This window comes from Rhincodon typus, chromosome 5 (assembly GCF_021869965.1).
Source record: "Rhincodon typus isolate 14 chromosome 5, sRhiTyp1.1, whole genome shotgun sequence".
NCBI lineage: Eukaryota > Metazoa > Chordata > Chondrichthyes > Orectolobiformes > Rhincodontidae > Rhincodon > Rhincodon typus.
The window spans coordinates 117055659-117069849 of NC_063336.1; the positions used below are offsets into that span (position 1 = coordinate 117055659).

Consider the following 14191-nt stretch of genomic DNA (forward strand, 5'->3'; position numbering starts at 1 on the left):
GTGTTCAATATTCCTAAAATCCATCATCATTTTCACATAATGAGGTTTCTATTTCCACTTTACAGTGTTTATACGAAAATGTTCAGATGTTTCAAATATGCTGATATGAAATTACTGAATCTCAAGTTGGCAAAGAGAATGTATTCTGTAAAAGAAGTTCAGAGAACTACTGAGTATTTAGGAGCCTACATACCAAAATTTAAAAACAAAATGTTGCTTTTAAGGAATTATCTTGCATCCGAACGTTTCTTAATGAGATGAAAAAAGCAAGATTATTTACCTTTAGACACCCGAACACAGAAGTTACACAATGTGTTTTGGTTATTAGTTTATTCTGTAACAGAAGAATTTGTCAGAAATTGCTGCAGTAAAAGTTTTATTTTGTCAGTTTAAAGACTCAAAAAGCATTATTCCTAATGTAGATAAGACATCAGCACCAGATTATTATCATTTATTGAGTATCTTGAGAATGTGCTTCTTATATGAAAGATTTAAAGAGGAACCAAGTTGACAGATTAGCAGCTAAAAGCAACTTATTAATTAGTTAGAAATGTTATTTACGATGAAATTAGTTCTAACGGTCTATCGTAATCTCACAAGATAAACTTTTGCAGCAATGCACCTTTTTTAAAAACTGTTTTGTGCAATTTTAAACCTAAATAATGCTTGGTAACATTTAGAAGTTTATTTGGCTCATTATCGCAGAAATGAATGAATCACATTTATTTGAGGAGCTATTAGTTGATTTATGATGTAATAACATTTATCAGTGTCTTGTCATAGTCTGTTGAACACAGCTATCTAGAATTAACTAGAATCATGCTTTGTCATTCTCACTGGCAACGACTGCAGTCATCAATCTTTTCACATGAAAGATTAAAGTGTCACCATTTTTCAATTCACCAGCTTCAAATATGTAGTAAATATTATAATATTTAGTGTGATTATCAGAATCAACTTTTGTTGTCTATTTTTTGTTGTTGTAATCTGTCTCAAGATTGAATTGGTATAAGCGAATTTAGTGAAGTTGTTTGTTTGTAATATTGTTAGGTGTAGCTGTGTTCTGTATACTTTTGTGAACGTGCAGGTAACACTTTTAACTTTGTCAATGTGACACTGGGATTGAGAACTGATCATGTTAAACATGCCAGATACAAATCCACTGTGAATTTCATTGTCATGATTTCAATGGGACAAGTCACGAGACCTATCCTGGAGTCGAACATGTTCATATTAATTCTAATTTCCATTTGGAACAGCAGTACAGTCCATATGAGAGACACTTTAGCATCTTCTTGATAAAAGAGAGGAGTTAAGAGTAATCAGTGAATGTCTTAAAACAGAGAAACAAGGGACAGAATCTTGAAGGGTTTGAGCAACATGAACTCTGGGGATATTTGTGGCAGAATTACTTCAGAAGTCCAGTGAGGCTTATTTTGATATTGGGAGAATCTCAATGCAACTTTTGAGCATTTGCCAAGCTGTCAGTTAAGGGGATTATAGCTTGTTAAACAGCTTCAACGCTGCACTTGTCTCATTAATATTAATATTATTCTGTGTATTGCCAACACAAGACTGGGAGCACAGTGGCCTTTGAAAGATAGTGCAGGTTCAAGGGATACCACTTCTTTGGCAGGTATCTGCTGTGTGGTGAGCTGTTCCAAGAATGGTGCATGGTAAGATGGGGCTAGAATCAGATGTGAGGATTATCATAGGGATGGGGCAGGAAGTGAGTTTAGTAAGATACGGCCAGAAATCCCATTGGACCTTACGGTGAGAACCCCTTCAAAAAACTTGCTGCAATGTGCACTTAGCCAAAAAGCATAAAATTTAGCCCAGGGTTAGTTTTAATTAAGTGCTAATGAAGCAACTCATTTGGCCCCAGGCTCAGTCGGGACTCTTCATTGTCTATCTCACAATATAAGTCTTGACACAAGTACGCCGACGCATTATGAAAAATATTTTGGATTTCTAAAGAATATAGATCAGGTTTGTCTATGACACTCTGCTGTCCATCTCCTACAATATCCAAATATTATGGGTGTTTGCGAATGAAAAGTTATGATAATTTCATGCCCTATTGGGAAATTAATGTTTAAGAACACATGGAAAACAACCACGGAAGATTCTTGTTGATCATTTTGCATAATTTATTTATTCATTTCAGGATTTTTAAATGGACATTTGAAGCACATGTTTACACAAAGTACATATGGAGCTATAAAATAGTCAGCAATGTTGTTCTTTGAAGTATAAAGTAATAATTAATATGAATGGTGACAACACTGTAATCTGAGTTGCATGGTCGGTAACAATGCCAACAAGAACTCCCTAGCTTTCATGACATGTTACTCTCTGCTTGCTGTCTGGTCCAAATTGGGAAATATGAGCCCCCTTTCCCCTTCCCCCACCTCAAACCCTTAATGACCTACCCCAGAAAAAACAATCACAGCTGCTCCTTTACCTCCATAATCTCACCTTCTCTCATGCAGCATTTCTATCACATCATTACAGCAAATCACTGAAACAACATTTCACAATTCTTCTACTGAAACAACACGTCTAAGGCTTATCTTGATTTTTCCTTCCTGCTTCTGCCAGGGCACAACTGCTATTTCTCTAACTAGTACCACTGTCCTCTTTCTCAGTAGTTCTTATTTCTTGCTACCAAATTGCTGACCCCAATCTTAAGCATGAAACCAAATTGTTTTCTTTTAGTTATAAAAGTTCACCCTGTTTCTTCAAATACAGCCAACATCCTGTTTCTATTGTTAAACGGTTGTCCTAATTCTCAATATTGAAGCAGTTGTGAAATCATACAAACAAACTGTGTTCCTGCCACAGCAGTTGTTCTTAGTGGATCTTACATGGGTGGAAAATACAAAAAAAAATTAAATAAACTGAATAAGAAAGAGCACAGATCAATAGTAATAGAACACTCCAGCTTCGAAATCACTATCAATTTGAGTGACTAAATGCTAATACTAAAAATAAATAGATTAATATCTCCATTAAAATTGTGAACAGTGGCATGTCTTCAGCATTCTTTATTTGTACATTAACATGACAGTCTGCAGTAGCAGATATTTGTCGCCTATTATTAATCAGAGTCATATAGGTCTACAGCATGGAAACAGGCCCTTCGGCCCAACTTGCCCATGCCGCCCAGTTTTCATAATTGAAGTAGTCCCATTTGCCTGTGTTTGTTCCCATCCCATCCATGCACCTGTCTAACTGTTGCTTAAATGATGAAATTGTACTCGCCTCCTCTGCTATGTCTGGCAGCCAGGTCCAGACACTCACCACCCTCTGAACCCTTTTGTATCTCTCCCCTCTCATCTTAATGCTCCTCTGATGCTGCCTGGCCTGCTGTATTGCTCCAGCTCCACTCTAGGTTTAACAGTATCAATGTTTACAATGCATGGTTAGTCAGTGTTAGTGATTCAGGGTCATCCTACAGCAGGATCCAATCTGCCAAATTGACTTAGTCACAGAAAACAAAAACATAAACAACTTGAAAATTCGGAATCAAGATTGACTTCCTGAGGGGCAGGGTCACAACACGTTAATAGTTGCCCCAATTTATCCAGCATATGTTAACTATTCATTGAAGAACATTGAGCTGCTCAAAATGATGGCTTTATTTAAGTTGTGTAATGCATACTCGTAAACCTATTCATTCCGTCAACGTTCCAAGCAAAAATGGTTATTCCCTTCAGTCAGTTAATTCAGCTGAAAATACTTTAAGCTTCTGTGAACAGTGAATTCAAAATTGTCTGTAAATTTGATCCAGTGGTGTTTCAGAGACAAATAGGACTGTATTTCTCTGAGCTGAATGTGATACCTTACGTGTTTGTTCATGGATCAAAATATACACAGCATTCATGACAATGCATTAACATTCGGTGAGGAAGAAATCTAAAATTGTGCAAGTATTGGGAATATAAATATTGGGAGAGATGTTGACATAATGGTAATGTCATTAAATTTGTAACCCTAAGGGCAAGGCTAATGCTCTCAGGAAACGAGTTCAAATCCCACCATGACAGCTAGTGCTATTTAAATTCAGTTAATAAAATGAGGAATTGAAGCCAGTCACAGTAATCGTAATAAAGGAGCCATCAGTGTTTATTGTAAGACCCAATGAATTTCCTTTAAGTTAGGACCATGCCAGCTCTGGCCTCAGACCCACAGCAATGTGTGTGATTCTTATGTCCTCTGCAAAGCTCTTGGCATTTAGAACTGGGCAACAAATGTGACGCTGACACCTCTTCAAAATACAAACCAAAAACTGAAGTCATTAGATGGAATCTTATAGGAATCTGAACAACACGGTCTACAGCGGGAAATATGGCAGAAATGTGTGAGATGTCCTGGAGGCCAGTCTTAGTGTCAGGAATAACTCACAGCATGGTATAACTATGTTCGAAGAGTCAAAGTGAGATTGTTGTTACACAACAGGAGTTGCCCCTTAAGGGAGATTATTGCTGTTTGACAACTTTAATAACAGCACAACTCATCTCAGATTTCTATCGTACCATTCACCAGGAGCATGCTGGACACCGAGAATTCCTGACATTGAAGTTGGAGTGGGTACCTGGTGGCTCCGAGTAACCTCAATGTCAGACACAGGGACGAACATCTTTTAGGGAAGCAGCCACATACACCCCCCTCCCCCCTATCCACAGACACTGGCATCTGATGGGTGCAGGCCTCCAAGGGACATGGTACATGGTACATTTCCCATCCACCTACAGAACATTTTTACGATCAATGCTGTCCCTCAGGCTGACCTGGTAACTCTCATTGTAACACTGCAGCATGGATACTAAGTGCTCAGGGACACACCCCTAGCTCAGGGGCTGCAGCAGGCTGTACATCTGGTCTCCTCAGTCACTGTCAGAGCACTTACTCACCCTGAGCCTACCCTAATGCCCACAGCACCTTTGCTTTGCCTTCTAACACCTCACCCTTCAGCCAAACATACCAGGCTCACAGTACTGCTGCATTGTCTTGCCAGTTAGCACATACACAAAGCTTGGAAACATGGTCTTGGTTGTCAACAGGCCTCAGTCATGTTAAGGAAGATAGCCTTCGATTAATGTATGCTGACCGATTAAATCAAGGACAGCTTCTGAATCCAGTCCAGAGGCTTGGACATAGCCAGTCAGCCACTCAGGGTGTTCAGAGCCAAGATCCTCTCCTTATAAGTGATGAGAAGCCAAATGTCAGGCAGCCCAGGAGCCGTCTTGACTGTTTCCGCCCTTTTGTGGGCTTTTTTCCTCTCACAATTAGAGAGAGGCCACAATAAAGGGAGATGAAAGTTGAAGGCAGAACTGTTATTTTGGTGAATAGAGGGTACATGCCCAAAGTGAGTGAGTTGGCAGCGATGAGGGCATGCTGAGTTAGCTGTGTCAGGGATTGGAATGTGTGATAGCAAATGATGGAAGATGCTGCAGGCAATAGTGAGAGTGGCAGACCACAAGCCTTCATTGGAGACGGGTATGATAGAGTGCGTGTGAGGTATCAGAGAGAAGATGGTGGCAACATTTATCTGAGTGTGGCATCAAGGAACCCTAGCAAAACTGGAGTCCATGGAAATTGGAAAATTCTAGCTACTGACTGGAATCATACCAACCACAAAGAAAGATGGTTGTAATTGCTGGGGGTTAGTTATCACAGCTCCAGGACATCTCTGCACGAGTGCTTCAGGTTTGTGTCCTAGACCCAACCATCTTGAGCTACTTCATCAATGATCCTGGCTATCATAACGTCAGAGGTAGGGATGCTCGCTAATCATTGCACACTGTTTAGTGCAATTTTTAACATCATAGATTCTGAAGCAGTTCATGTCCATATGCAGCAAGACCTCAGCAACATCCAAGTCTGGCTGAGAAGTGCCAAGTAACATTTGTATCGCACAAGAGGCATGGGATGACAATTAACAACAAGAGAAAATGTAACCATTGCCACCCGACATTCAATGACATTATCACAGCTGGATCCTTCCTAATATCAGAGACAAAAACAAAAATTGCTGGAGAAACTATTCTGACATCAGTGTTCTGAAGAAAGGTCACTGGACTGGAACCGTTAACTCTGATTCCTGTGCCAGGGTTCAGGAGTGGGAGAGGAGGTGGGGCTCTGCCCGGGGCTCAGTGGGGTGGAGAGGGTTTTGGGAGGGGTGAGTAGGGAGTACTAGCCAGGGTTTGGTTAGTGGGGAGCTCTGCCCAGGTTTTGGGGATGGGGGTAGATAGCCCTGCCCAGGGTTTAGGGAGGGGGGTGGGTGAGAAGTGCCCAGGGTTTGGGGTGGTGGGGGGTGAACATTGCCCAGGTTTGGGGGGGGGAGGGGTGAGCACTGCCAAGGGTTGGGGGGGGGGGTGGTGAGCACTGCCCATGTTTGGGGAGGGGGTGAGCATTGCTGCAGCTGCTTTAACACAGTACTTCCTTTTACTGACCAATCATTTACCACAGTGACCCTGTACAACAGTAAGAACTGGCCTCCTTTAGCTCTCACATTTGGCGGTTTGCTTGAAGCACATGCAGTGTGTTTGCTGCAGGGGTGTAGCATTGATGTAGCATGGTGCCACATGGCAACATGCGAACCCCTTTGACTGTTCAGCACTGTCCACTGTGATAAACAGCCTGCCTCTCTCTCTCTCTGTGTAAGTCTCAGTGACTGAGGGCTTGTAACTCAGCACTGTGTGCTAAAGGGCTCTGTGACCCACATTGGGGTTAGCACCTGTAAGACTGTGCTGAATGCATGGTAAGAGTGTGAACTAAAAGCCAAAAGATGCATTTTATGTAGGTACATGAGATGCACATGTGTGTTTTTGTGTGCAAAGGGATCTGTTAGCCATAGGTGTCCCTGAACTTCAAATCCAAGTGTTGAAGAGCTGAGGTGGTAGCAGAGTGTAGGTATGATGATGTGATTTGCTGCCATTGAAATATTGAGGAGGTTGGTGGCCATGGTGCAGGGATGTGCTGCAGGAGAAGCAATTGCATGATGGACAGGACAAGTATTTGGCAAAATGCAGCCACCAGGTCTCCACTCAGATTTATAAATCAGGACAGCACTGTCTAGTTTGTAAGGGAAGGAGAGGAGAATTGGAATGGTGTATAAATGATTTTGGGCTTTAATGTGATGTAAGTGTATGGAAGTAAGGCAGTCACTGCTCAGTGGCGAGATTCTGAAGTCACTATTTAAGGTTTGAGAGGTAAATCACAAACATTGTCGAGATTCTGATTTTCTCAATCTGTGTATTTTACCAATTTTATCATCATTGCTCACGCCACACCAGGGAAGAGAAATTCCATCCTTATACTCTTAGATTTGAAAATGTATGAGTTCGCTTCGGTAGAAATGTTTTGCAACAACCTAATATACACATATTTCCACTTAGTGCATGTCACTGTATCTTGGGCAGACCAAAGGATGCGTGTGACTGCTTTAAGAATTGAATGTGTTTACGAGCCAGAAACCAGGATGACACCACATGGCCAGTAGCCATGAGGCATCATGGCTGCAGTATGTTAGACAAAGGCTGTGGAAGTAGGGCGACATGCTGGCTCAGTGGTTAGCACTGTTACCTCTCAGTACCCGGGTTTGATTCCACCCTCGGGCGACTGTCTGTGTGGAGCTTGCACATTCTCCCCATGTCTGCGTGGGTTTCCTCCTGGTGCTCCAGTTTCCTCCGACAGTCCAAAGATGTGCAGGCTAGATGGATTGGCCGTGCTAAATTGCCCGTCATGTTCAGGGATGTGTAGATTAGGTGGGTTATAGGGGGAATGGGTCTGGGTGGGATGCTCTGAGGTTCGGTGTGGACTTGTTGGGCCGAAGGGCCTGTTTCCACACTGTAGGGATTCTATGAAAAAGTAAGTTTCTCTGTGGAAATGCAAGTTACCACGTTGTCTCTTAAATAAACCTGTTGGAGATTTTCAAGTAAGTTGAACTTCTACTAGTTACCATCCCAGCAAGCAAGTGGTAATACTGTATTAAGCAACACAACTTGAGTGCAGCAGTGTTATCTACATTGCTCTACAATCTGTACCATCACAAAGTCAGTAATCTAGCTCAGTCTACGCTGTCTAAATTCTTCCACTGACGAAAACCTTACTCAAACTAACGGAGCCTGTCAAAGCATTCCAGGCTGCACTCCCATATTTCACACAAGCAGAAATTGCCAGAGAAACTCAGCAGGGCTGGCAGCATCTGTGGAGAGAAAGCAGAGTTGACACTGCGGGTCCAGTGACCCTTCTTCAGAACAGACCCGAAACAGTACCTGGTCACTGGACTAGAAATGTTAACTCTGACTTCTCTCTGCAGATATTGCTAGACCTGTTGAGTTTCTCCAACAATTTTCATTTGTGTTTCTGATTGCCAGCATTCCTCTCCCATATTTAACCTCTGTAAATTGAGGTCATCCAATCCTCTGCTGCGTGTGTCTTAACTCACAACAGCTCCCGTCTCCCTATCACCCTCTGTGCCTGCTGATCAATATTCGCTACCAGTCAAGCAATGTTTGATATAAGCATTCTCATTCTTGTCCCTAGATCCCTCTCTGGCATTGCTCCTCCCTCACTGTGAAATTTCCTCCTACCACTACCCCCAACCTCGACATTGGCATCAGGTCAATAAAGAGCAATAAATGGAAGGAATGCAGAACGACAGGCAGGTCGATGGGCAAATGGAGAAGTGAGAAGGGCTGATCATTCTTTCATACGTCCCTGAGAACTGAGGACACCTTCTCCATATCCACCACAGCTATCACTACCCTCCTCTACACTGGCTAAGTGGCTCCCTTGTCCGTTCCGCACTCCCCTCCAGCCCCGCCACACCCGGCACTTTTCCCTGCAACCGCAGGAAGTGCTACACCTGCCCCCATACCTCCTCCCTCACCCCCATCCCAGGCCCCAAGAAGATTTTCCACATCAAGCAGATGTTCACCTGCACATCTGCTTATGTGGTATACTGCATCCGCTGTTCCCGTTGTGGCCTCCTCTACATCAGGGAAACCAAGCGGAGGCTTGGGGACCGCTTTGCAGAACACCTACACTCGGTTCGCAATAAACAACTGCACCTCCCAGTCGCGAACCATTTCAACTCCCCCTCCCATTCCTCAGACGACATGTCCTTCCTGGGCCTCCTGCAGTGCCATAACGATGCCACACGAAGGTTGCAGGAACAGCAACTCATATTCCGCTTGGGAACCTTGCAGCCCAATGGTATTAATTTGGATTTCACAAGCTTCAAAATCTCCCTCCCCCCACCGCATCCCAAAACCAGTCCAGCTTGTCCCCGCCTCCCTAACCTGTCCTTCCTCCCACCTATCCCCTCCTCCCACCTCAAGCCGTACCCCCATCTCCTACCGACGAACCTCATCCTGCCTCCTTGACCTGTCCGTCCTCCCTGGACTGACCTATCCCCTCCCTAAATCCCCACCTACACTCACCTTTACTGGCTCCATCCCCACCTCTTCAACCTGTTTGTTTCCTCTCCACCTATCCTCTCCTCTATCCATCTTCTATCCACCTCCCACTCTCTCCCTATTTATTTCAGAACCCCCTTCCCTTCCCCCATTTCTGATGAAGGGTCTAGGCCCGAAACGTCAGCCTTTCTGCTCCTATGATGCTGTTTAGCCTGCTGTGTTCATCCAGCTCTGCACCTTGTTGTCTCCTTGACTCTATCCTTGCCTTTCTCCGCCCCCAAGCCTCCATAGATGATGAGATTCTACACCTTTCTACCGAGGCATGTCCAATGAGTCAGAGCTCCATACCTTGGTAGTGAAAATCCGGCCCCAGGAATGGAAGTTCCTGACAGCTCAAATCACTTCTACTTGATTATATTCTGGGGGCACCTGAACACTGCTGTCTTTGGAGAAGCAAGCAATCTCTGACAGACATGTCCACAGCATGTGCAGACTCAAAGTTGCTGTCAGCTTCAGAGGCAAAATGACAGTGAACTCTGCAGTCATTAAGTCATTACTTGTGTAAAAACCAGGCCATTAATTATCAAGGCCAGTTAAATGATGAAATGCCTTGTGCTTTGTTGTGTTACCAAGAGACAGATGGACATTTGAAGTTCAACAGTGCCGCCTATGGTAGGTATGAAAAATGTTGCGCTGGTTTAATTCAGAAGCATGTTACAGCAACAAAGGTAGGGCCAGAGCTCCTTTGGCATAGTGGTGGGGTCCCTGACTTGGAGCTAAGAGGACTCAGTTCAAGTTCTGTCTGTTCTAGAGTGTGTTATAACATTTATGAGCAAGTTGATTTAAAAGGGGAAAAATAAAGATAGGGCCATAGTCTTACCAGACCATGAGCTGCTCTTTCATTAGAGAGAGATGACCTGGTGGTGGTGGTTTAACCTGAGGGTACCAGACCTTAGGGGAGGTTGAGAAGGAGAATCCTTTATGGTAATCATAGCCAGTTCAGGAATTTAACTCCTGGTGTCACTCTGCATAACAAACCAGCCACTGGAGGAAAACCAACTCCTAATCAATACAGTGATCAGCTCAGTTGGAACAATTTTAATGTTAATTAACATTCTATAGCATTGTATGTCAAAATTCAGGATCACCTTTCTTACTTAAACTAAATTAAGGTTAAAAGATTGGAGATAATTCAGATTCCATTTAAACTTTGATGTAAACTTTCTTTGTTCTTAATTAAATAACAGATTAAGCAATTTGGTAAGTAGAAAAGTATAGAATTTTGGAGCATCAGGGTTCTACTACATTGACTGAGGAGCGGTGGGAAGTAATATTCACATCGTCAGCCCTGTTGACAGGGTGCAATTATATCTTTATATGTTCATGAGGCAGTTTCTATTATCACTGTTGTCAGAGGAATTTATAATGATGACATTTCACAGGAAAATGTAACGAGTGAATTAAAAGTTGTAGGCAGGAAATAGAAGACTGATGGAAGATTCTGGTGTTGTGAGTGTCAGGAACATAAAATACATCCTTCAGATAAGCACAGTGATTGTAATTTCATAAATGATTCAGCATTGTGCTGTACATTTTAACTAGTTGTCAAAAATATCTTGATGCATATCATAAATGTAGAAGTGAGGTGGGTTTTGACGAAAGGACGTGACAGAAAAACAGAGAATGAGGGTGAATAGAATGGAGCTGGTATCAGAGGAACAGCAAGTTTGGGTATTACCAGCTGCAGGAACTTGCATGAATGGGCATATCCAAGGAGGACTTTAAACAGGAGGAAAGTTTCAATGTAGAGGCTTTAAGAAGACTGAGGGCCAGTGCAAGACAACATAAACTTGCAACAGGTGGATGGGATTAGAGCATGAGGATGTAGGGAGTGTACTGAATAATGTTGACAAGTGGCAGGTGCAGATTGCCATGTTGAATTATGATATTGTGGCAATAACATAGACCAGGCTGAAAGGAGGGTGTGACTGGCTGTTATAAAACTTTGGTTACAGGGTGCTTGGGAATGATAAGAAAAGATGAAAAGGTGGAGGGGTGGCTGTTTTGATGAAGGAGAGAACCACAGGACTGAAAAAAATCAGACGCCTCAAAGATTCAAGAACGGAATGAATTTGGCCAAAGCTAAGGAACGAGAAGGATATCATTACATCGCTTGGTGCAGTCTCCAGACCACCATCTACCATTCAGCTTTATTAAAAAGGGGCATCAAGTACAAAAACAAGGAGGTTATGCTGAACTTGTATAAAACACTAGTTAGACCTCACCTATAGAGTATTGTGTGTGGAACACTTTGGGGAGAATGTGGATCATCACACAAGCCAACCTTCCATCCATTGACTCCATCCACACTTCTCATTGCTGTGGAAAGGCAGCCAACATCCTCAAAGACCTGTCCCACTCCAGTTATAATCTCTTCTGACCTCTTCCATCAGGCAGAAAGTACAAAAGCTTAAACACACAAACCAACAGGTTCAAGAACAGCTTCTTCCCCGCTGTTATCAGATTTCTGAATGGACCTCTCAAATTCCAAATCTAATGTTGATCTTGTTTTTTGTGCACTTTCTCTGTACCCATAACTTCGTATTCCTCACTCTGTTCAATCATCCTGTGATCTTTGTATGTTATGATCTGCCTGTACAGCACACAAAATAAAATTTACTTAGGCAAATGCGACAATAATAAATCAAATCAAAGAAGAGATGTATGACAATGGTTCCAGCCATCAGAAACGTCAGTTACAATGCTAGGTTGGGGGACTTGGGACTGATTGCCTTGGCGAGGGAAAAAATAAGGGGAGATTTGATAAAAGTTCACGAAATCATGAGAGCTCTGGGGCAGACAGGGGAACATGATTAGGGAGAAGATAAAGTTCATGGAGAGTATTGCATGTGAAGTTGTCAGGAGAACATTGGAATGATCCAGTCCGTATATGATAAGGGCATGAAGGACAGTTTCAAAGTTTCAAAAGCAAATCATCTCAGGTAATGATGATCGCAAGTGATGATTTGAAAGTGGATTCAGGCGATCTTTGATAAAGGAAGATCTAGGAAATGTCCCTAATGGTGCCCAGTACAATTCTGTGACATGGGTGGAGACTGACAGAAATTTGGACCAATCCACTATGTCACACTCAAAAGACCCGATGTCAGCTCCTGGGTTAGGATCCCAGAGACAGGGTATTTTCCAGCTTCACAAACCTAATCTGAGAAAAACCGGAGAGAGTGTGTTTCTGCTGTGCCAGAAATTCAGCTGAGATATGTTGATATATATTTTTGTGCAATAGGAACAATGCAGAAGGCAAACATTTGTTCAGGGTCTGAAAGAAAAACTGACACAAACTGGGAAGAGAAAATGCTTTATTTCAATTCAACCAACAGCTTCATAATAAAGTTTTGTTTGTGGATAATCATTCATTTGTCCTCACACAAATATGTTTTACGATCATATCCTGCTTGGTAGTCAGGAACTTTTTGGGGGCTGCATCGTAATTGTGAGGTTGGCCCATTAGCACCGAAGAGCATCCCTCCATCCAGCTTCGGACAGTGCAGGTAACTGAGAACAAAGTAAATTAGTTTAGGAAGGAGTAAGTCTTTCATCTTCAATGTACTTTCAATAACATTTGGTGCTTTAGATTGTAAGGTGTCTGCTTGGCAGTTTGTTGTCTGCGAAACAAACCAGCTCAGCGAGCCAACCAACCTCAACACGCACAACCCAATTTAAAGAGTGGTTAAAGTATCAAACTCACTACAGTTGAGGTGATTTGTACTTCTATACTATAGGGGAGCCTCAATAAATACATGAGAGAGCAAGGAACAGAATATGTTAATGAGAAAGAAGTGGGGGAGCAAGCTCATGCAGAGTATAATATGATGTGGAATTCTAGAATTAAATTTATTGTATTCTAGAAAGGTAGGTACTGGAGAATAGAATGGGAGCCAATCTTTATGTACTTTTGTAAGTGTTTATTTATTCAACAGTTGCAGATAAACTATGTTACTATTTATAAGGGCACAACTGAATCCCTACCACCAGCATATATTGAAATGTAATTTCATACGTTCATACAAAGTAGGAACCGTAGGCCATTCAGCCCGTCAGGTCTGCTCCACCATTCAGCAAGATCATGACTGAAATGATTGGAGTCACAAATCTGCATTCCCAACTGATAACCTTTCATCCCCTTGTACCAGACGATATCTACCTCTGCCTTAAAAATATTCAAAGTTAACAGCTTCTACAATCTTTTCAGAAAGAAAGCTCCATAGTCTCAAGACCTTCTGAGAAAAGAGTGTGCCTAATCTCTTTTCAAATGGACAACTCAGGATTGTTAAATAGGAACCCCCGAGTTCTAGATTCTCCCAAAAGAGATAATATTCTCCCTGTATCTGCTGTGTCAATATACAATGAACATTAATTGTTGATTTTGTAATATATACAGTTCTGCAAGTATAATTAATGATTTTTTTTCCCTGAAAAGAGTTCTGGCCTGCTGTAATGCTATAGAAACTGTAAAATGCTGCAATGTTTTTGGCAGTTTAGTCCAATATCGCTTTTTTGAATAACTCTCCTGGATTTGCTTATTGCAATTCAACTAGATTTTTTGGACAGTGCTATTTAGTTGAGCAGAACAACATTAAACACATTTAATGGAACAAAGTTCTCACTTGTGAGAGAGATCAGAGGAGGCACCATTTAAATACAAGATGATCACGAATACAACCGTTGAGGAGTTTGGGAGGAAC

At 42.2% G+C, this 14191-nt stretch overlaps 1 protein-coding gene across 2 annotated transcripts in view; it reads right to left on the minus strand.

Moving 5' to 3' along the window:
- Positions 1-12788: 12788 nt before the first annotated feature.
- fam166c (family with sequence similarity 166 member C) overlaps positions 12789-14191 on the minus strand; it is a 35075-nt gene continuing 33672 nt past the window's right edge. For both annotated transcript variants that reach the window (XM_048597407.1, XM_048597408.1), the window contains one exon: positions 12789-13001. In XM_048597407.1, the coding sequence (XP_048453364.1) occupies positions 12860-13001 (142 nt within the window). In that variant the 3' untranslated portion in view covers positions 12789-12859. The remainder of the gene's footprint in view (positions 13002-14191) is intronic.